The following is a 22,125-nucleotide window of genomic DNA, read 5'->3' on the forward strand; positions in this document are numbered from 1 at the left end:
TAGAAATCTTTAAAGAAGTAGGCAAATATACTATGTATCTTTCAGTATTTTTCACCAAAAATAATTTATAGTTAAATCTATGTTTCTGTGTGTGTACTGTTTTATCTGAGTAACAATATTTTTCGGCTATAATAAAATAATATTTTACTCTACTTTTAATGTTCGTGTACTATTTTTGCATTCATAAACATACATGCATATGTGTGTATGTATGTGTATATTATACACATGTGTATGTATGTGTGTGTGTCTTAACTACTTCTTATTGCATGCATTACCGTGCGAAGCTAATCATTTAATTTTCACTAATTTTCGGTTTATGTCGTAAGTTTTTTATCATGCTAAAATGGAGAAATGTTTCAAAATTTGTTTTAATGTTTTAGCAATGACTGCAAAGTCCACTATCACCATATCAACCGCCTCATTAATAACAATATAAGCTATTCTTTGTATATTTTTTCTTTGTTTTGCGTTGTCCACAGGCATCCCAGCTGTTCCAACGATTATATATTCTGTTCTCAGAGCACTTTATGGTGACAGTAAAAGGTAAATTATTATGCAATTACTATTGTTGTTTCTTGGAGCAATGTAATTGTAGTTTTATTGTTCTCGTTTAGCAAACTCGTAGTATCACGTGAAAATTTCATTATAATGATAGAAAATGAAAAATATTTTACTTTACTCAAACACATAATGGAAAAATACAAGTATTTTTTATATGTTTTACAATATATTTACTTGTCTTGTAATAGGTTTTAACCATCCAGACGTGGTTTGGACAAGCTTAATCATCTTTTCCGTGGTTTGGACAAGTTTAAAATACTTGAAACCATCTTAATTTAAAATATCGTAATTTGTCCACCACTTTTCAATCTATATGGACTCCACCAGGAGAAACACTATACTCGTTGCTTCGATCCTTGATAGTCTCGCAAGAACGAAATTTTTTTTGGTCCCTAAATGATAAATGTGAAAACCTACCGACTATGCTGAAGGAGCCTTATTGAACATCAAAACAAAGTCGTCATACATTTATGTCACCTTAAAAAGGGGATTATATAGTCAATAATATTTGGCACAAACCAGATGATGCTCTTATGTATCAGAAAATACTTCCTTCTCTCTCTCTCTCTCTCTCTCTCTCTCTCTCTCTCTCTCTCTCTCTCTCTCTCTCTCTCTCTGCCATGCACACGCACATACTTTCTCTTTCACTCGTTCAGAGATGTATTTTCTGTAAAAGGTGATGTAATGTAGGACTTACTCAAGGAGAATGTGATGGGTGTGGGAGAAACACCTGGCAAAGTTTCGGTCACATATTTAGATATGCTTATATTAAGCTCAATTACATAAATAACTTATTCATTCTTCGATAACAGAGGTATAGCACATGGTTCTTATAACTACTTCGCGGCAATAAATATCAAACTTTTCCAACGACATTGCATATAAGTTCATGTAATTAGTTTATCATATATCTTAATTTACCTCCTACATTCCGCCGCGTTCGACTTTGCCTTTCATCCTTTCGGGGGTCGATAAATTAAGTACCAGTTGCGTACTGGGGTCGATCTAATCGACTGGTCCCCTTCCCAAAAATTTTGGGCCTTGTGCCTAGAGTAGAAAAGAAAAGAATTTACCTCCTACATTTACTTTATGAATGTCTTGTGTAACTGACTTCATTATACTTTAGATGCTGGACCGGAAGTAGCAGGTTACAGTGGATTATATTAGGACCCATCATTCTATCATTATCGGTAAGTTATATTAGTCACATTGTTTTTAGAATTTTTATTTTTTTATAATTTTCTCAAACCAGCAACCAAATTTGATAAGAATCAATTTAATGCTACCACTGATCATTTTAGGTAAGCCTTGCACTTGGAGGAAACATATTAAGGATGTTGCTTTCGAAATTACGAGCCAGAAACACTGATCCTTACCATCAAACTAGGTGAGTCTATTGTTTAATTACTTGTTCCTTTTGTTTTTGACTGACGTGAAAAATGCCAAATTTATCCAATCCAAAAGACAAATTATTGATGCTAAATTTAGATTCAAATTGTTCGGTAATTTCGAATATTGATTATAAATGAAGTATAAAATATTTAACAATCGAAATTAATATCATATTTGTTATTTCTTTGAAACATCAGTCTGCTATGTCAAACCTATCGCATGTTGACAATTTGAATATGTAATGTAACTAATATTTATAAGTGTTCCTATCAAGTTTCAATATGGAAACTTAATTCACAGTGCCATAGTCAACTTCGTGGTAGACAGGTTATGTTAGATGATAGAAGACATTATTGTTCTACCAGCTATACATATTACCGAGTCACACTCGGAGCGAGTGTAGCTTGATAACATGTACTCCATTTTCACAAATCGTTTTAGATGCCTATGTAATCGCGAACAGACATAGACACCCTCTCGACCCTTTCAATTTTAACTCGGTGCAATATCCAAGATGTGACAGACGGAGGGAAAGAGTGATGCACAATGAGCATCCCGGCTGTGAATTTTTTTCCCACGAGAGTTCCGGACCCCAGTAATGAACTCATTTGCATACAGCCAATCAGAGCAGGGCCACCTTTATCCTTTCTTCGTTTCTAGTCAGCACCGTGCATTCCTAACTCTTTCCCTCTCTACTAGCAGACAGCAACCTTTTTGTCACTATCGAAAAAATTTCGCTATCACTACAAGTACTGCTGTCTCTAACTACCTGCAGGGCAAACGAATAAATATATGTAAATAATATTTCTTCTTCCTTGGTGTTGATCCTTCGATGTTCACTGGTTACTCCGACGTTGGTACAATAATACACTTGCCCAAACTGAATTGCTGGAGTTATTCCATTTTTTCTAGAAAAATATTTTTAAAAAGTTATAGAGGTTTAAAGTTTGATCATTTTCACCCAGTCAGGAAACAGCATGTGTCATTTTGTGCGTGACGAAATACCACATGTAAATATTTGTAAACAACACGTATTATGTCTGCGGTAATTTTCTTTCATGTAAATAAATGTTTATATTATTTTAAAAGAGAAAAACATGAATATGTCTGGCTAACAATTGACTAAAATTACCCAAATTTTCAAACTTTAATTACTAATAACTCTTTATTTATTAATTTATAACGAAAATTGCATTCACTTCATTAATTAGCCTATAAATGTGTATCATTACACTGAATAGGAAATCAATTCGAACAGAAAACTGACGCTGGCAACCAAACAGAAAAGATCAGAAAAAAATAGTCACGAAAATGTGTGAGTACTAAAAAATTTCGCAGAGTACTATTATATTATTAGTAGTAAATTATAGATCTATTTATTATAACTAGCTGGACCCGTGAAAAATTCACGGAAAATATAAAAAATGTGAGCATTTTCAGGATGTTGATGACAAAATGTCGAGTCACGCATAAAATGACAGCTTCCAAATTCTGTTTCCTGACTGGGTGAAAATGATCAAACTTTAAACCTCTATAACTTTTTTAAAACATGAAATAACTCCAGCAATTCAGTTTGGGTAAGTGTATTATTGTGCAAATGTCGGAGTAACCAGTGAACATCGAAGGATCAACACCAAGGAGGAAGAAATATTATTTACATATATTTATTCGTCTGTCCGGCAGGTAGAGACAGTAGTACTTGTAGTGTTAGCGAAATTTTTTTTGATAGTGACAAAAAGGTTGCTGTCTGCCAGTAGATAGGGAAAGAGTACGGAATGCACTGTGCTGGCTAGAAATGAAGAGAGAATAAAGGTTGCTCTGCTCTGATTGGCTGTATGCAAATGAGTTCATTACTGGGTCCGGAACCTTCGTGGGAAAAAATTTTCGCATCCCTGCTTGTACAATTGAGTAAGCTAAAACAATAAGACATAAAGAGTCTTGTTCCAGGAAACAACGCGTCGAGCGATGACATAGACAAACTCTTTAAAAGGTTAATGAAACAATAAATCCTTGGATTCCGTTTGTATTTAGACAACACAGACTTCACGTCAAAGGCATGGTCGTATTGTTAAGAAGTTTGCTTTGTAACCACGTAGTTCCGGTGTGCGTGCATATGCGTGTATATACGTATGTGTATATGTGTACATATGTGTATGTATGCATGTTGGTATATAGCCTTCGCCGATGTATACCAGTGTAGGATGTAAACATGATCAGCAAGAAAACCAAAAACCAGTATATTTCTAGCGAAATGCCATGTGAAATATTTTCTACACTGAGATACGTGTGCTCCGCTACAATCAGGAAAGCAGTGAATTAATAGTCGCCTCGTTTGAAATCTGCAATGGCGTTATAACTCACCAACTGCGATACAAAATATATTAAGTAAAGTAAGTAAGTAAGAAGTAAGTAAATAAATATTTTCATAAATGTAAGTAGTTTCAAATTTGACTTGTAGTATTCTGAAATGTATATTTGTAAGTATTTCACTTTTTCAGTCGTGGTGTTCGAGCAACTCTACTACTAATACCTTTACTAGGTTTGCATTACTTCATTTTACCATTAAAACCAGAGGGAAACGAAAAAATGGAATTTGTATACGACATTATATCAGCTTTACTGATATCTTTACAGGTATTTAACTCTATTTTGTTTTTCATATTCATTTTGATATACTCAATTTATTTTCATGAAATAAAATAAAAAATAACGGGTTTGATCATCTATTATTCAATCTCATCAAAAGTTTCTGCAATTACAAACGAAAGCTTTTTTACAGTTTCATGTATTATTTACAAGTTACCCATATCCCATACACTTTATTTGATATAAACAAAAAATGGAAACATGAAATAAACTGCAAACTATAGACAACAGTCTAAGTAAAAGTTTATGTATAATTTCTTCGTTTCTTGGTTACATTTTTTTTACTTCACTTTGAGGACACATTGAAAATACATGAATACTAGAACACTTATTTCCTTTCCTCTAAGGCTAGGCGCTTGTAAACGGGTAGTATTAAACGAAATAAAGCAACCAATAGTCACTGTTAGTTGTATGAGATAAATAGATATACTTAACTATAAGTCAATACAAATATATCTAACAACTCTACAGCGGATGGTATATAGACAGACAGACAGACAGATAGATAGACAGATAGATGTACATAGACATGTACGTATATTATATTTATACTTATATATAATTTTATTCATTTATATTATATATGACACTTAAAATATATATTATACATATGATACATGAAATATACATTATTACATTATATATATAGGGTCTTGCAGATAAATTGAGACAATTTTTACGATACATAAACTGGATATAAATACTAAAATAATGGTAGTAGACGGATATAATTTTAATGCAACATTTATTACAACAAAAACATTTATCACTCAATATGGCCGCCTTTTTGGGCAATTACTGCCTCCACACGAGAACGAAATTTTTGCAGATGCCGCAACCTTCGCCTTTTTTATTTTGCGTGTCTTATGCCCGATGCAGGTCTTCAAACTGTCGACATTCAAGTATGGTAAAGCAGTGGTCCTTGCTTGAAGTACGCCCAATAAAAAGAAATCGAAAAGGTCGAGATCTGGGCAATTACTGGGACAGATGTTGGCCCTCACAAAAAATCGCACCTTCTCCCCAAGGAAGGTCTGTGCTGCTTTTGACCTATGGCATGGTACAGAACCCTAGATAAGCGCCACATTGTCAAACACAAATTTCTACTCCATCCAAGGTAACAGAGACTTCTTTTGGATGTCCAGATATCCCTTTGTGCCGTTCTTCAAGCCAGACCCAATGAAGTGTGGATCCATGACACTTCCATCACTCGTCACAGCTCCAGATACCATCACAGAGGCAGAATTCTTAGTCTCAAACACAGAGAGGACGTTAGAAGGGTGGTATGCAATCACTCGAGAATTTCTGTGATTCACCTCAGCGTCCACAGTGAACTTCACATCCACAAACACGCGAGTTTTTCTTGCACCTTGGTGTTTAATGACTGACAGAAGCTTTGGGCATCTCTCGGCTCTGATTGCTTTGGCTTTGGTTGTTAGGAGGTGACGGCATCGTCGAACATAGTCATGCCAAGGTTCCTGTTCGCAGCTCTGCACACCGTGGAAAGGAGCACATTGCGTTTCTTTGCAAGAATTGTCATGGATGTGAATGGGTTAGCTTCAATGAAGCATTTGAGGTCAGCGAGAAACTTTGATTGCGCTTGGAATCACTTCGAGAGTCTTGTGTTCTTTTCTATCAATCTATCTCTCTATTTTTAAATTGTTTATACACACGATAAATTGCTACTTTTAGAAGTCTCGTCAACTTAACAATCTGAATTGATAGTGTGCCCAGCGCACACCAAAACAACAGGACGATTCTGTTGTTCCATACCTTTCTGTTGTCGAATCAGTTCGCAGAAATACAAAGAAGAGGATTGGACTTTCAAGCAAGCAAAGTATTTTTTTTTAAATGAAATGTTAATCCCACTAAGTCAACTGCCTAAAATCGGTCTCAATTTAACTGCAAGATTCTGCTTATATATAGACAGGCAGACAGATAGATAGATAGATAGATAGATAGATAGATAGATAGATAGATAGATAGATAGATAGATAGATAGATAGATAGATAGATAGATATAATATTATGGTGTACCCAATACATAATATAATATTATGTTGTACCCAATACAAGTTTATGGATTAAGTATTAAACTTGTATTGGATGGATTAGTATTAAACTTGTATTGGGTACAACATATGTTGATGGATTAAGTATTAAACTTGTATTGGGTACAACATATGTTTCGACCCATCAGTCTGAGTCTCATCAGGTACATCGATAAAGATATATCTCACTAGAGATTTTTAGTGTCGGCTGGTTTCTTGTTATATGCCCATCAGTGTTAGAGAATGAATAGAAGCAAAATGTTTCAAATATGAACGTGGAAATCTTCGTTCCAGTTTAGATGAAATGACCTAATCAGCTTTTGTTGTCATAACTACTTAGAAGCAATAGAAAGTAGGAGAAAAAATTTTTTGTGGTGTATATGCTTCGAAGCATACACCATAATCATACAAAACCTCCCCTTACTGAGACAGGAACTTGATTATTACTACCCCATTTCCTGTTTGACACATAAACATCCAGCCTTCTTGAAAAAAACACTACACAGAAACACATGCATCCTAACCCTTCCAACAAGTTTTTCCAAGGAAAATTAGTGAATTTCAAAAGCTTAAAGACATTTGTACATCTATTTTTTTTATATATTTATTATCTTTTTTTGAAAAAAACTCTTTTTTTTTCTCCTTATCTTGAAAATTTGCTATGCAATTAAAGCCGGTTTGAAATTCTTTTGTAATCCTTACACCCATTTATATTAAAATAAGCTTTCAGTTTAGCATTCTGCCTTATTATTTTTGCCTTTCCTATATATATATATATATATATATATATATATATATATATATATATATATATATAGCTGTTTTGTAAAGTTACACGTCTAAATACATGTTATTCGCATACGGTTAGCGGCAATTCCCATGCGGCATATACATCACTGGCTGATTTTATTTGGAGACTCAATGAAGAGAAAGCAAAATACAACCTAACCTGGTCCATAATGAGACACATTATCCCGGAAATTCCAGCTATGGTCCGAGGAGTCACACTCAATATTATTAATAAAGGAGCGTATTATAAACAGATTTACGGAACGATTACCCAGGTAGATGCATACAGCTAAACAAATATTCACATACTACAATCTAAAACACACCTGACTAATGCAGATATAACACCCACAACTGAAATTCTTCCTCCTGCGTTAAAACCTCATGAACTGTAAACACACAACATATACTAAAGAAGAACCGTATGGGAATAACGTATTTAGATGTGTACTTACTCAGCCATGTCTATAGATAGATAGATAGATAGATAGATAGATAGATAGATAGATAGATAGATAGATAGATTCTGATAGCCGGAAGCTGACACGTCCTACCGGCGCGAAATTTTTCACGCACGCGCAAAAAAATAGAGTCACTTCTCGTCCAAAGAATTTTGCTTACGTGGCATTAGTTTTGGCGGGATAGAAATAAAATCGGATACTATTTGAATGCACTTCGTATATTGGCTTCAAATTTTGACTTAAGACCAGCAAGTTTAGTGTAGGGGTTAACTCGATTCAGTCGACTGCAGTGCTCAACTGGTACTTATTTTATCGATCGAATGAATGAAAGGCAAAGTCGACTTCGACGGAATTTTAACTCAAAATGTAAAGACGGACGAATTATCGCTAACCATTTTGCTCGGTGCACTAACCATTCTGCCAGCTCGTCGCCTTAGAATCGTTTATTATATATTGACATTTATTTATTATATGCACTAGTGTGATAAGAGACTTGACGATAGAATTTTCCAACTATGAAGAAACTAATAATGGGTGATCAACTATATTGTCTTTTGAGAATGAGTAATTCGTGTGTTAGTCTCTATATCCGTCTCTTACAGCCTTTCTAATGATAATTAATGTGCAAAAAAGAATCGATAATCGAAAAATCACTATTTTATTCCTCGATTTAAGAACATTAATTATTGGGTTGAGAAAATGCTTGAATGTCACCATTTTCTATGTCTCTTCCTCGAACACCATAAGGGTTGATGATATTGAAAAATAAACAATGAATAAATATAGTAAGAAATAGGCCGCGAACTGCAGAACAGTTTCATATAGTTAATCATTTTGATTTATGATTCCTGTCCATATGTTGTGTAGGTGTGTACATACACACATATATGTTGTGTGTGTGTGTGTGTGAGAGAGAGAGAGAGAGAGAGAGAGAGAGAGAGTGTGTGTGTGTGTGTGGGTGTGTGTGTGTGTGTGTGTGTGTGTGTGTGTGTGTGTATGTAATACTCGAATGCATTTTGTCATTTAAAAACTGGTGTTTTAAATATTTGAACAGCATTTCTAATGTTATTATCTTCTTCTTGTCCTAATATTTACTTGTGCGTTCTTGACTTAATATTCTAAATCAAACATATTTTCCCGAGGCTGTAATTATTTGTATTAAAACACGTTTTCTTTTTCAAGAAGTATTTCTTCTAAACATCTACATATAATTGGTTGTATTTTCCTTTTTTTATTATCTGACACAAAAAAAAACAGGCTCATAAAAATTATTCAATCTATTTTCAATTATTGCATATGCCGATGTTATAAGGACATTTTGCCTCTGCAAATCAATAATGATTTTTAATAACATTTTAATTTCCCTTACTAATTATATAAAAAATCTTCGCAAACTTCTACAGCACTCAAAACATTTCAGAAAAATTGTTGAAGTATCTGCATGTGATTAATATTATTCAATTCTGTGTGAGAGTATTTAATGTAAAAATAAAAATTGAAAGAATTATCAAGTTTGCTTAGAATAATTAAGTCAATACTTTCATTGTCAAAACTATAAAGTTATTATTTTTGTGATTCTGTTTAGTTCTTCCGGCATATTTCTAATGACATTGTTATATAATTATATTTATAATTGCTTTTCTTCTAAAATAGGTAATTTTCTTTTTCAATTTCAGGGATTCTTTGTTTCACTTTTGTTTTGCTTCTTGAATGAAGAGGTAAGTATAATAAATTCTAGCACAATGTTGTTTATATACAGAGGCAGGCATAGCCAAGTATTCAAATAGTTCGTTTTGCAACGTTGTAGTTTTGTGTTCAGATTCACGGCGCGACACCTTGGACAAGTGACAACTACTATAGCGCTCCCCCTCACCGGCGACCAATGCCTAGTGAGTGAGTCTGACAGACGGAAACTTTGTGGAATCCCGTCGTGTATTTTATATATGACAGGTTTCCACACAGTTTCCGTCACTCAAATTATACACTATACTATTATACACTGTATAATGTGTGTGTGTGTCTGTGTGTATTCGTGTTAGTATTTTTCGGTTTATTTCCCCGTAACTTAGTAGTTCGGCAAAAACAGAGCGAAAGAATAAATACCAGATTTGAAAAAATTACAGTGGAATCGATTTTTTCTGACTAAAACAGTCAAGGCCATGCCCGAACATGGCCGCAGTGCAATGACCGAAACAAATAAAAATCCAAAAACATACAGACACAAACACACACGCGCACACACACACACACACACACACACACACACACACACACACACACACACACACACACACACACATAAACACACATGCACGCACGCACATAAATACAGACATATATACATATCTATGTATGCATATATATGTGTGTGGGTATGTATATAACAGTTTAAAACAGCTCCTCGTGATTTTAAGTTTTGTGGGCGCCTAGGATACGTTCATCTCGTCAGCTGTTCAGATTCAGAGTGGAGGTTTGAAATTCAAGTTGGCTGTTAAATATTTAGGCCTCTGTTGGTCAGCTCGCAGTATTAATGCCATCAAAACGACACCAGCTATTTTCTTTATTTTTAGATCCAAGTATTCGAACAGAATGTTGGTCAAATGCTGTCGCTACTTTGGCAGCAGGTTATGACATAATATGCCAGTGACATCAATTCCTGCACATGGGTTACTGCACACGGTGAAGTAAGATGCTGGCGTGATACTGTAGCTCAATCATCGTTCAGTAGACAGTGAATACATTAGCGGCAGCAGTCTTTACGTGGGGGTAACTAAATTTGATGGTGTTATGCTATAGTTGAGGTTGAGTGACCAACGTGAGTGGGCTGTAGTCTATACAGATGACAAGGATTAAATATCCTACTTTGGGTGGGAGTAATCTACACGTAGAATGGTATATATAGGTTGTCAGCGGCTAGAGGCTTGGAAATCCTTAACAGAGCATACCACTGGTTGAAACAGTAAGATAATTCATTCTTCTTATTATTAAATAATGTGGATTGTAGTGTATGTGTAGACTCTCACGAAGACAGAGTTGGCTATTGTGAGCTTCAGATGGTCTGGTAGTCTCAAGCCATTTGGACGGCCACCCTATGGACAAGTTCAAGTAAGATTGTTAAAGATCTCCAAAGAATTCGGTAGATCTTTTGGAAACCCAGATCAGGGATTTACATAGCTTTTTCGAGTCTAAAGTTTGCTATCAGTCCCTCCAATTTCTTCCAGTTATAAATCATTGCATATATATTACTGTCTTATAAATTCCAAGTTATATCTCATAGGGTCTTAGAGGTTTCAGGTCTTTCAACGTTAGACCTCCGCGTCCAATTGACCCAGTTAGGATTTATCAAGTCCCATCTTGCATCCTAGCAGCAAAAAACCATGAATCTACCCTCTTCACCCAAAGCTATCAAGTAGGTTTCTATGAGACTTCGGTGATTGATTGTTTTCCATCTCCCTTTGCTACACCAGTAATTCTTAAGCCCAGTTAGAACTTTCCAAAGTGAATGCATCACAAAATTCTGACTGCCTACTTTAATTCACTAGAAGCGTATCTGCAAGCCTTGACTTCTTTACTGCTCTTCTTTCACCTGTCATTTGGCGAGCTGTCTCACGCGAATTTCCTCAGTGTGCTCTTCTCACCTGTTTGGTGAAGAACATGACTATGTCGAGGCGAAGTGTAGTTGGTATGATATGCTCAGTTTACCAATTTTCACTCTCGATTACCAAGCTGGAGCTGTAGAAAATAGGCATGGTCGTTATTCAGTGAAAGTTTTGAGAAAAAGTGATAGTTTCCTTCTTGGAGTGGTATATACTGAACTGAATAGCTGTTGGGAACACCTGTATTAATCTGCCCTTGCATGTCTTTAACTGAGTTATTGGGGTGATTCTCGCCTGGGTATAATTCTTTCACAAATGTCTTGGAGGCCCTGTGAAAAGTATTGATTCTGATCTTCTTATCATACCAAATCATTGAAAAAGATTTTTAAAATGTGCATATTTCTTGCATTTCTCTTGACATATAAGATTTGAGAACTGTACTTTGGCTAATAATTTTGAAAGTAACATCCATTTCTTACTTCCCAAAACTGTTAACATTTTCGTTATTTGCATATGAAACTATTTTGATATTAGCAATATATGCTTTATTATAAAAACTAAAATATAAATAACTACAAATATTTTGCTCTATTTTGCTCTATTCTTGTATCAAGAAAAATACATGAAGATAAATACATAACAAAAACGAAATATAACAAAAGTGTTTAAAAAGTAAAAATCTCCCTAAAATAATATTACACACTGTCATGTATGGTACGTTGTAAACTGATTTGCACCATAAAGAGTTTATGTATAGCATGAATTAATGGTAGTTTTTTGTTTTGTTTTTTGTTTTAGGGGAGTTTTTTTGCTTCAGGAAAGTAAAAAATAAAACAATACATATCAACTGCCTGTCGCAGTAAAATAATAATCTCGGGCTACTAATCCCTAGTTGAATTATTGTTTCTTAACGGATTATTAAACTCTCCAGCATAACAAATAAGTAGATGTAGATTTGGGATGATTTTATATACATTGGCGCTTGTACTGAATATATAGTCATTCAGATGATTAGTTCTACGTGAGAGATAAAGTTTTGGTTTCAAGGCAGGAGAAACGAGTTTACTTTCACCAACATAAACAAAAAAACATATTTCAGAAAGGATTTTGTATTCAAAGTTGTGAAAAAGAAATAGTAATAGTCACTATCTATCTACGTACAGTTGTCGATAATTATATATGGTAAAATTGCATTTATCACGACACTTTGAGCTTCCTTGCCTCTTACAGTCAAAACATCAGATAAACTACATTACTAGGTTATTTTTTCCTTACCCAAGCTGGTATTCTATACTTCTTTACCAATAATCAAAATCTATGAGTAATGCATAGTACCATGATAAAGAGAAAGATATTTATCCAAACGTTATTTATTTAATTGAAAAACACTATATGTTAATGCAAATATGATTCATTATACATAATAATTTTTTAATAGGAATAGTATTGATAGAGACGTCGAGGTTTTGGCCAGCTAAGCCATCATCGGACAGTCCGGTGATGGTTTAGCTGGCAGAAACTTCGAAGTCATTATCAACACTCCTTCTTGTTTAAGAATAATAAACTTGTACTCTACCAAAAGTATTGAGTAATCTTTCAGTTTAATGTAACATCGTTTTATAACATGAAAACAATCACTTCTATTAATATATATATATATGTGTGTGAGTATAGACATATATGTATATGTGTGTATGTATACATATACTTACACATGTTGCATACATACATATATACATACATACATATATATATATATATATATATATATATATATATATATATATATATATATATATATATATATATATATATATATATATATACGTGTGTCTGTGTTTGCGTATACATGCATATATAGAGAGACAGGGATAATTATGCGAATAAGCAAATTAGACACATCAAATATGTTAAATGTATTAAATACATCAAATACAAAATATGTATATATGTATACATGCAAAACGAGAGAAAGCAAAGGGTGGAAACTTTCAGATGATGAAATTTTTATGTATAAATTTATAGATATTTATATTAATATGTCCAACTTACACAGAGTATAAACAATAGAGAAAATTAAAGGTGTGGAAGAAAGGTGTTATAAGTCCAACAGCTGTTTCTGAGGCTCGGCAATCCATGATAATGTTGGTAGATTTAGTTCATCACAATATGCTGTATGGGTGCAATTAATATTGGATGAGAAGAACCTCTGTCATCAGGGTAGAGAAGTTCTTACATTTCAGGGACCTATCCAAAATTATATCTAAAATAAGGAGTTCACTATACCTGCATGTCTTTTCGGACAAAAGTGTAAATCTATACTTCGTCCCCTTGGAGATTTATACCAACCTTATATCAAAGGAACTTAATGCAAATTATAAACATGCGCATAGGAATTCCCTTAGGGACATTAACAACATCCATTGTAGACTCATCACTGATCTAAATTTGCTAAATAGAACTGCTCCATCTATACCTAAACCCCGCCACTTCACCCTGAAAGATCACAAACCCAACTTCCTCACTAAGCCTTTTATTAGACTTATCTGCCTCACTAAATCAGACCTGGGTCGAATTAGTAAATGCACTATCGGCCGAATTCTACCCCTGGTTAGGACTAACATTAAACTTCCGCTTGGTTCCATTCTCTTTCTGATAAGTAGCACACCCATTTCCTTCAGTCTGACATCTCAAATTCTTCTTCTTCAATATCACCAATTCTCTTTAGAAAGTCTTAATCTTCGCTCGAAAGTATGCACCCATTTCTCGATCTGACACTGATATCATCCTGGCTGCTAAGAAAACTCTAATTCACTTAAGGAACGCGCACTGAACCCACAACTCGTCTACCGATTTCTTCAATATAATCAGGGGCTCATGTGACTCAGCCCAAATTACTGACTTAGTTGGCCTATTCCTTCTTTCCCAAATTAAGTAATACTTCCTTAACCCCTCCGGAAGGCTCTGCATGGATGGTGTACTCCTTACAGCAACTGGACCTTCTATGGAACGCACTATGAAAGCTCTACGCAGACATTTTAAAAAATAAACTTGAGTATCTTATTCGAAAATGACACTAAAGAGTTACCCTTTCCATAAACCCAATCAATCTTTACAATAGATTAACGTCCGATCAAATCACCTTAAACTTACCCTTAATGGTATAGTCACAGGTGTTTCCATCAGAATTTCCAATGTATTTAATACATCTAACATATTTGATGTGTCTAATTTAATCATCCGCATACATAGACGCACCAACACCACCCACTTGCACTAACCCACGCCGCTATACTTTTGTATTTGCACAGCTCTGCACATATACGCACACACTACCACAGCACAAACAGCACTCCCTCTTATGCTATCTCAAAAAACAGATACAGTCCTATACATGCACACACTTTCACCCCTTCTCTCTTCTTAACACTCTTCAAAGAAATGCATTCCTGCCTGACCTCAACTGATTTATGTCAGTAAGTATTTGTGTGTCTCAGTCAATCCGATAGAGGATTTATCTCTCATTTGCTTTATACCTTTTAATCCTTGTAGGGACATTAACATAGGTGTGTCATTCATAATTTGAAAAATCCATATAATTTCACGATTTTGCTCCAGAAACATTTATAAATACAAACAATCTCTTTCCCCTCCTAATTAAACCATTCTCAAAAATAACAAAATGTATCAAAATGGATTAAGTGTCTTGCATAGAATATATTTCCCGGTGGTGCTATTTCATTTTTATTTGTGTCTTGCTCATTGTCAGAGCTGTCTTAACAACTATATAGACTTCTCGGCAAAGTAATGCACTGGGCCCTGTAGCATTTATTAACAGAAAGTCACAGCATACTCGATTTGCATTAGGCCCTTTGACCTACTCTCGGCACATTACGAGAAATTGAAGACTTCGATCATTCATCGACGAAAAAGACAAGAAATTGTTTTATCGCGTGTGCATACATATACTTTCATATCCATATACCCACGCATACATATATACATACATAAACACTCACACATATATGTAAATACAAATATATATTCATAAATATAATATATGTATATATATATTATACACACTCATATATATATATATATATATATATATATATATATATATATATATAAAACAATTTAGCTAGGTGTTAGATAACCACCTAAGAGATATTAAATATCCGAAGAATTTACTGGGGTTTTTTACCTATATCAATAACAATGTTATGAACTATTGCTCTTAACAAATAGGTAAATAAATAAAATGAACATACAGTTTATCAATATATAAATATAATTCGTAAATAGAAATCAAGACAATAAATTGAACAATTAAATAATTTAATCATTAAATGATAAACTCAATCCAATTATTTTATACAAACAAATTACACATCTCATAAACTACAGCTGTTTCCACTTCATGAATAAAGCCAAGTTTTTCAAGAATAATAAACTACCGTTTAAATATAATGAGGTTCTATCAGATCGATATATCTTCTTTAAAATTTCACGAAAATTAACAAATGAAAATTTTTATAACTGCTAACGCTTTTCAAAAAAACGCTTTTTGACAGTGAGCTTAATCATAAATAAAAAATCTAACTGAAATTACGTAAATTCCTAAATTTTGATCTATTAATGTCTAGTTCTATAATGATTAAATTATTTAATTGTTCAATTTATTGTTTTGGTTTCCATATATGTGTGTGTGTGTGTGTGTGTGTGTGTGTGTGTGTGTGTGTTAGGAGTTTTAGTCGAGGTGACTCAAACTAATAGGTATGCCATCTGAGTGGTATGCCACTAAAATTCCGGTTTGAACTGCAAATGAACATTGTTATGCTGTGACTGGCTTTCTGGGGCAGCTAGAAGTGGTTTTCCCTTGAACCGGTAGGTATAGATTTAAACGGAAATAGAAAGCCAAACAGTTTGCATACATACATATATACGATAGTCTTTATAGTTGTGACTATAATATTTGCTAGCTTAGAAATTCCTGAAGCTATTTACAGCAACCATAGTGAGAGTAAAAGAAAGATAGTCCAGCAATATATTAATACGTATTAATATTCATGATTTACTAGAAATTGCATGCATAGGAAAATATAACACTTATTAAGAGTTTGTTTCTCAGCATGTCGTGACGCCAATCTAAATTATGCTTTTAGTATATTTATGAATTGTTGCAGAAAACTTAATACCCTTTTTCTCTGGTACTTGGAATTACAAGTAATTGTTTATGTATTCTGTTTTCTGGGTTAGGATGAACAAGAACTCTTAGAAGATTCGTGGCGATGTATTCTGATTAAATTCTCGCGCGAATTTAATCAAAAAATTTTGATTTACATATATTTCTAAGAACTTGAGCAGCAGTGAGCCTGGTCTGGCATATTTGTTTTATTTTGGTTTCGTAGTTTTTAATAAACTGAAGCCGAACCCAATCTTTTCAATAAACGGAATCACTTTCTGATGTCTGTTCTTCAATTAAAATTGCTTGTGGTTATTTTTTTACATTACATTATAAATGTACGGCTACGAGTTTAAATATTCATATTCTTTAGTCCGTATCTATTTCAACTTCCGTAGCTGAATAGAATTTTAGTATACTGCAATCTCAGTTGTAGGTCACTAAAACATTATATCAAACTTTTAGTCAATTCAAAGGTCTAATGCTCTAGTTGGTAGTAATCTTGTACTAATTCTACGACTCTTAAAGTGATAAGTTAATTAGATTTATGAGATAATGGATTCACAGAGATATTGGTTCCAGTATCGATATACATTAATTACGTTGATCTTAACATACAACAGCTATATTTCATTATTATAGTTGATATTAAGGTAGTGAGCTAGGGCGGCAAACTGACAGAATCATTAGCAAGCCGAGCAAGATGTTTAGCGGCATTTCGTCCGCCTTTAATTCAAATTCCGTCGAAGCCGACTTTGCCTTTCATACTTACGAGGTCGATAACATAAGTAACAGTTGAGCATTGGTCGATGTAATCGACTTTCCTCGTGACCCGATATCGTTGGCCTTGTGCCAAAATTTGTAATCGATATTAAGGTGGTGAGAATCGTTAAATGCGTCGGACAAAATACTCAGCAGAATTTCGTCCACCTCTTTACGTTCTGACTTCAAGTACCGCCGAGGTTAATTTTGCCTTCATCATATCGAGGCCGCTAAGATAAAATACTTGTCAAGTACTGGGATCTATGTAATTGACTGACCCCCTTCATCGTAAAATTGTTGACCTTGTGCCAAAATATGAAACAATCATTATAATTGATATTTAGCAATGAGTAGTTAAACACATTAGAGAAATTATCCTAATGCCTCTCCGTATTTCATTGATACACTCAACATCTGTTTCATTCTTTCAAGATCGATAAAATAACACCGGATTCATTTTATCCTTCTTTAACTTTCAACAACTAAGAGTCTTGATACACCACCGTGCTATACAACATAATTTGAAAACTAATTTAAATTCCTTGGAATTTTAAATTAGTTCTATAAGATAAAGTCATCTTGCAGAACTGATAATAAAAATTAAAATATATGTATATATATATATATATATATATATGTGTGTGTGTGTGTGTGTGTGTGTGTGTGTGTGTGTGTGTGTGTGTATATATATGCATGTATGTATGTATGTATGTATGTATGTATATATATATATAGATATATATATATACATATATATATATAAATATATATATATATATATATATATATATATATATATATATATATATATATATATAGAGAGAGAGAGAGAGAGAGAGAGAGAGAGAGAGTCCTCCAAAAAGTAGTATAAACATTTCAAGAAAAAAACCTGTAGAAATATTTTAAAACTAAATTTATTCAGACATCGTAGGATTAATACAAGTAGCCTTTAACCTCTACAATTACAAGTATTACTTACAGTGGTGGTCATTAGCTTCTGGACACTTAATTAGTATGGCGAACTGCTGCAGTGTTGGCCAAAGTGCCCAGAGGGATTGCTTCACATTCTTTTTCAGTTTCTTTCAGAATGGCTATCAGTGTAGCTGGTTTTCTGCGATATCCGACATCCTTTAAGGTGCCCCATAAATAAAAGTCTGCAATATTTCAACTGCATCTTCGTCTTATCCAGTGTCTTGCAAATTCTCATCCAAGAAAGCTCGCACGTCTCGGCAGTAGTGTGACGGTGTGCCATCCTGAAAGAAAAATTCATCATTTTCATAAAGTGCATGTATGGTAGGTAAAATGGACGTACGTTGTATGTCTAGGTACACTTGACCAGTAAAAATACCTTCAAATAAAAATGGTCTAATTCAACCTCTTGTGGATACTCCACGCCAGACATTGATCCCCGGTAAATCGACTGCTTGCAAACAAGGATTTTCTGATGCCCAATAAACACAAATATGTCGGTTCACTGTTCCATTTAGCCAAAATTGTGCTTCATCAGACCACACAATCGTACTCACAAACATTTCAACCTCACCAACCATGTGTTGAAACCACTCCCAAAACTCGATTCTTCGATCAGAATCGTCATCGTGTATTGCATGTAAAAATCTTGAAACAAACTTTCCACCTAACTCTTTTAAGAATGCGCCGTATGCTTGTACTGCTTATTCCTGTCTCACGTGCACATTGTGTGGTAGATTTCTGTGGCGAGTGTGTGAAACGTTTCAACATCGTAGCCGAGGAAGCAGCACTTGTCACTGTACGAGGGCTGCAGGATTTTCATTTCAGCACGTCGTACACAGTACCATGTGTTTCAAGCTCATCACGAATCCGTGAAATTATCAGCCCATTAAAAAAAGCAAAAAGGTTAAGGGTAATTCTGTGTTTTTTTCTAATAAGTGTCTGGAAGCTAATGGCCTTCGAGCATCTCTTTCAACTGTAGCGGTTAAAGGTAACTTGTATTAATCCAGAGATGTCTGAAAAAAATTAATGTAAAAATATTTCTACTCGTTTCACTTTCCTTGAATTGTGTATACATTTTTGGCATACACTTCTTTAACCGAAAGTGAGCTTCGTCCACTACCTAGTATCAATTTCCAGAAGGTGAGAAGAGAATTAGCTGTTCTGATAGATATAACGGCACTCCATACAACTTATATCTCCTTTATTTCTTAATTTCTCTTGACTAAACCTAGGTCATTTCCGTTGTTAAAAGAAAATTCCAACAGATCCAAATACAACTTGGCCATATAGACGTACGAAGACCATCAAATGCATTAACTCTCGTAGAGAGTACATCGTTCTCTACTAAAGGAATTAATAACAGCGTGCCAGGAAGTCCAAAGCAGGTAAGAGTAAAAAATTTTCAAACCGTTGCTTTATGTATTATTAAGTTGATAGCAGCTTTTGTCTTAATACGAAAAAGTATACAAAGATCAGAAATAGTTAAAGTCATTTCGAATCACAGCTGAATGTATGGATTCGTGGCCAGCAGAAAACTATATACACGCACGTTCTTAACACACTTAGATTGTTGTTGTGGCGAGCGTGAGAGATTCGCTAGGGCATCACATGTCCCTTAACCTTCTGAGCTTAGATTGCACTTGGGCCGACTTTAATTAATTACTCCTAGATTGATAAAATAACTACCAGTCATGTACTGAATTTATTTAATTGAATATAGTCTCACACTACAATTTGTGTTTTATTCCAGTAGGAACAGTCATTATTAACTCACACAAGCATTACATAAATGCCTTTATGTAACACTAAAATATCTGGAATGCCCATCCGATTGTACTGCTACGTCGCTACAAAATAACTCCAAGTATCTAAAGCACTATTTGCATCAAATCTTGAAATTACTCTGAGTATTTCTAGAAAATGATGAACACTTCTAGAATATACTCTACAACATTATTATTGTTTGTTCTTTCCATTAATAATATATGCATTTGAACGGTTTATTTCATCGCACCCTTCAATAATAAATGAATACCTATCGCCTCTCCAAATGTCAGAACTTCTTCCTTTGCTTCCATTTGATGAAGAAATTACCAAAAAATGATCATTTATATCTCTACGAGTTAAGCTGTCAAAACTCATACGGGAATTCCTTCCAAAAGGAAATTTCCAAACGAAGCGGTAAACTCATAGTTATTCATTGGAACAAGCCTTCGCGGGTCTGATACCTTGTTCTGCGGGATGTTACTTTATCATTATGGAAGAATAAAATGTTTTCCTTATTTTCATGTATGTTTAAACAAATGCTTACTTCGCGTGATCTCAATATTTCCTGATAACCATTCCTTTTGTTCTGTAACATTATCCATTTTTCAGGTAGTCTTAATATAAACTTCTTTTCTCAGGCACTTGAAGGTAAACTATGTAGGAAAATGCATAAAGTGGATTGATTCGACACTATTACATTACAACATAGATAATTGAATAGTGAGTGACACAATCAAGACGTAATAATACAATGCTCCCATTATACAATTTTTTACAGAAATTATTCACTGATCTTGTTTTCTACTTTCTTTCGTTTCGCTTGTTTTTGTTTTGTTTGTTTTTATTTGTCTTTTGGGAGTGGAATAGATGTGTGTTTTGGTTGTGCAATAAATTATTCATTCTTTTATTTCTTATTCAGAATAGGACTGTCGAACGTCAAGCAATGTTATTACATACAGATGGTGAATTGGGACAATGATACCAATACATAATAACCTTTGAATGATTTGACTTTAAAAACTGAGTGAGCAAAAAAAAAAGCAAATTTGAAGGATGATTACTTGCATAAGTAAAATCAGGAAACATTTGCGTTTGGTGTCATAGGAAATAATGAAAATGGACTTTTCATAATAATCATGTTAATAAATGTGAAAAATAATTGATTTGAATGTTGATTAGATAAAGTAAATATTTCTTTAGAATTGTTTTGTTACTTTTGTCATTGAAAAGAAATTGATTTTTTAAATCTTTTTTCATTTTCTATTATAGTATATGTGAATACACGTGGTGTGTAAGAAATTTTAATGTATTGAAATTTAGATACTCTTTTATCAAAACTGTTAATATGAACGTGTTAATGTGATAAATAAAAAAACGCACTAAGAATGTGCAATAACGTTTATTCACAATTTGCTAGGTTGTGTTTTAATTTCATAATTCTTTTTAGGTGGAAAAAAAGGTAAAGAAACTAAATAGAATACAGTATTGAGTTTTGTCCCCTTACCTCCTGATTTTTTTATCTTGCTTTCCATATCTCCATGATAGATAAAATATGCGATTTTCATCTATTGACCCTATTCAATCAACTATCACCTTTTGTCTACAGATCCTTGCCCTTGTACCAATATAAGATATTAATTATTAGCGATTTAATGAAACGTGAAAATATATGGCCTAAACTTAAGCGTGTCTGTGATGTTAAACAGACAAATGGTAAATTTAACCCAAGCTAACACTAGTCTGTCTCTTGTAACAGTCCTTGAAAACCCTGATTCTTATTACTTGTAGCTACATGAAACAACGAAAAACCTACAATGGACGTGAGCACGCGACACATGAGTTAAAAAGCAATATTTTACCAGTACTTTATCTACTGAATGATTCATTCCCTCTCTCAATCGGAACTATTTTCATATACATTTTCAACTCGTATCACGCAAAAA

The 22,125-nt window shown here is 33.8% G+C and overlaps 1 protein-coding gene across 5 annotated transcripts in view; it reads left to right on the top strand.

Annotated features, from left to right (window-relative positions):
- Window positions 1–21,591, top strand: part of LOC106870560 (calcitonin receptor) — a 283,198-nt gene extending 261,607 nt beyond the window's left edge. For all 5 annotated transcript variants that reach the window (XM_052967345.2, XM_052967341.2, XM_052967351.2 and 2 more), the window contains 7 exons: window positions 483–546; window positions 1,691–1,754; window positions 1,866–1,951; window positions 4,455–4,590; window positions 9,577–9,618; window positions 19,648–19,800; window positions 21,102–21,591. In XM_052967345.2, the coding sequence (XP_052823305.1) occupies window positions 483–546; window positions 1,691–1,754; window positions 1,866–1,951; window positions 4,455–4,590; window positions 9,577–9,618; window positions 19,648–19,800; window positions 21,102–21,161 (605 nt within the window). In that variant the 3' untranslated portion in view covers window positions 21,162–21,591. The remainder of the gene's footprint in view (window positions 1–482; window positions 547–1,690; window positions 1,755–1,865; window positions 1,952–4,454; window positions 4,591–9,576; window positions 9,619–19,647; window positions 19,801–21,101) is intronic.
- The last annotated feature ends 534 nt before the right edge of the window (window positions 21,592–22,125 follow it).

Source organism: Octopus bimaculoides, chromosome 1 (genome assembly GCF_046866305.1).
Source record: "Octopus bimaculoides isolate indiv1 chromosome 1, ASM4686630v1, whole genome shotgun sequence".
NCBI lineage: Eukaryota > Metazoa > Mollusca > Cephalopoda > Octopoda > Octopodidae > Octopus > Octopus bimaculoides.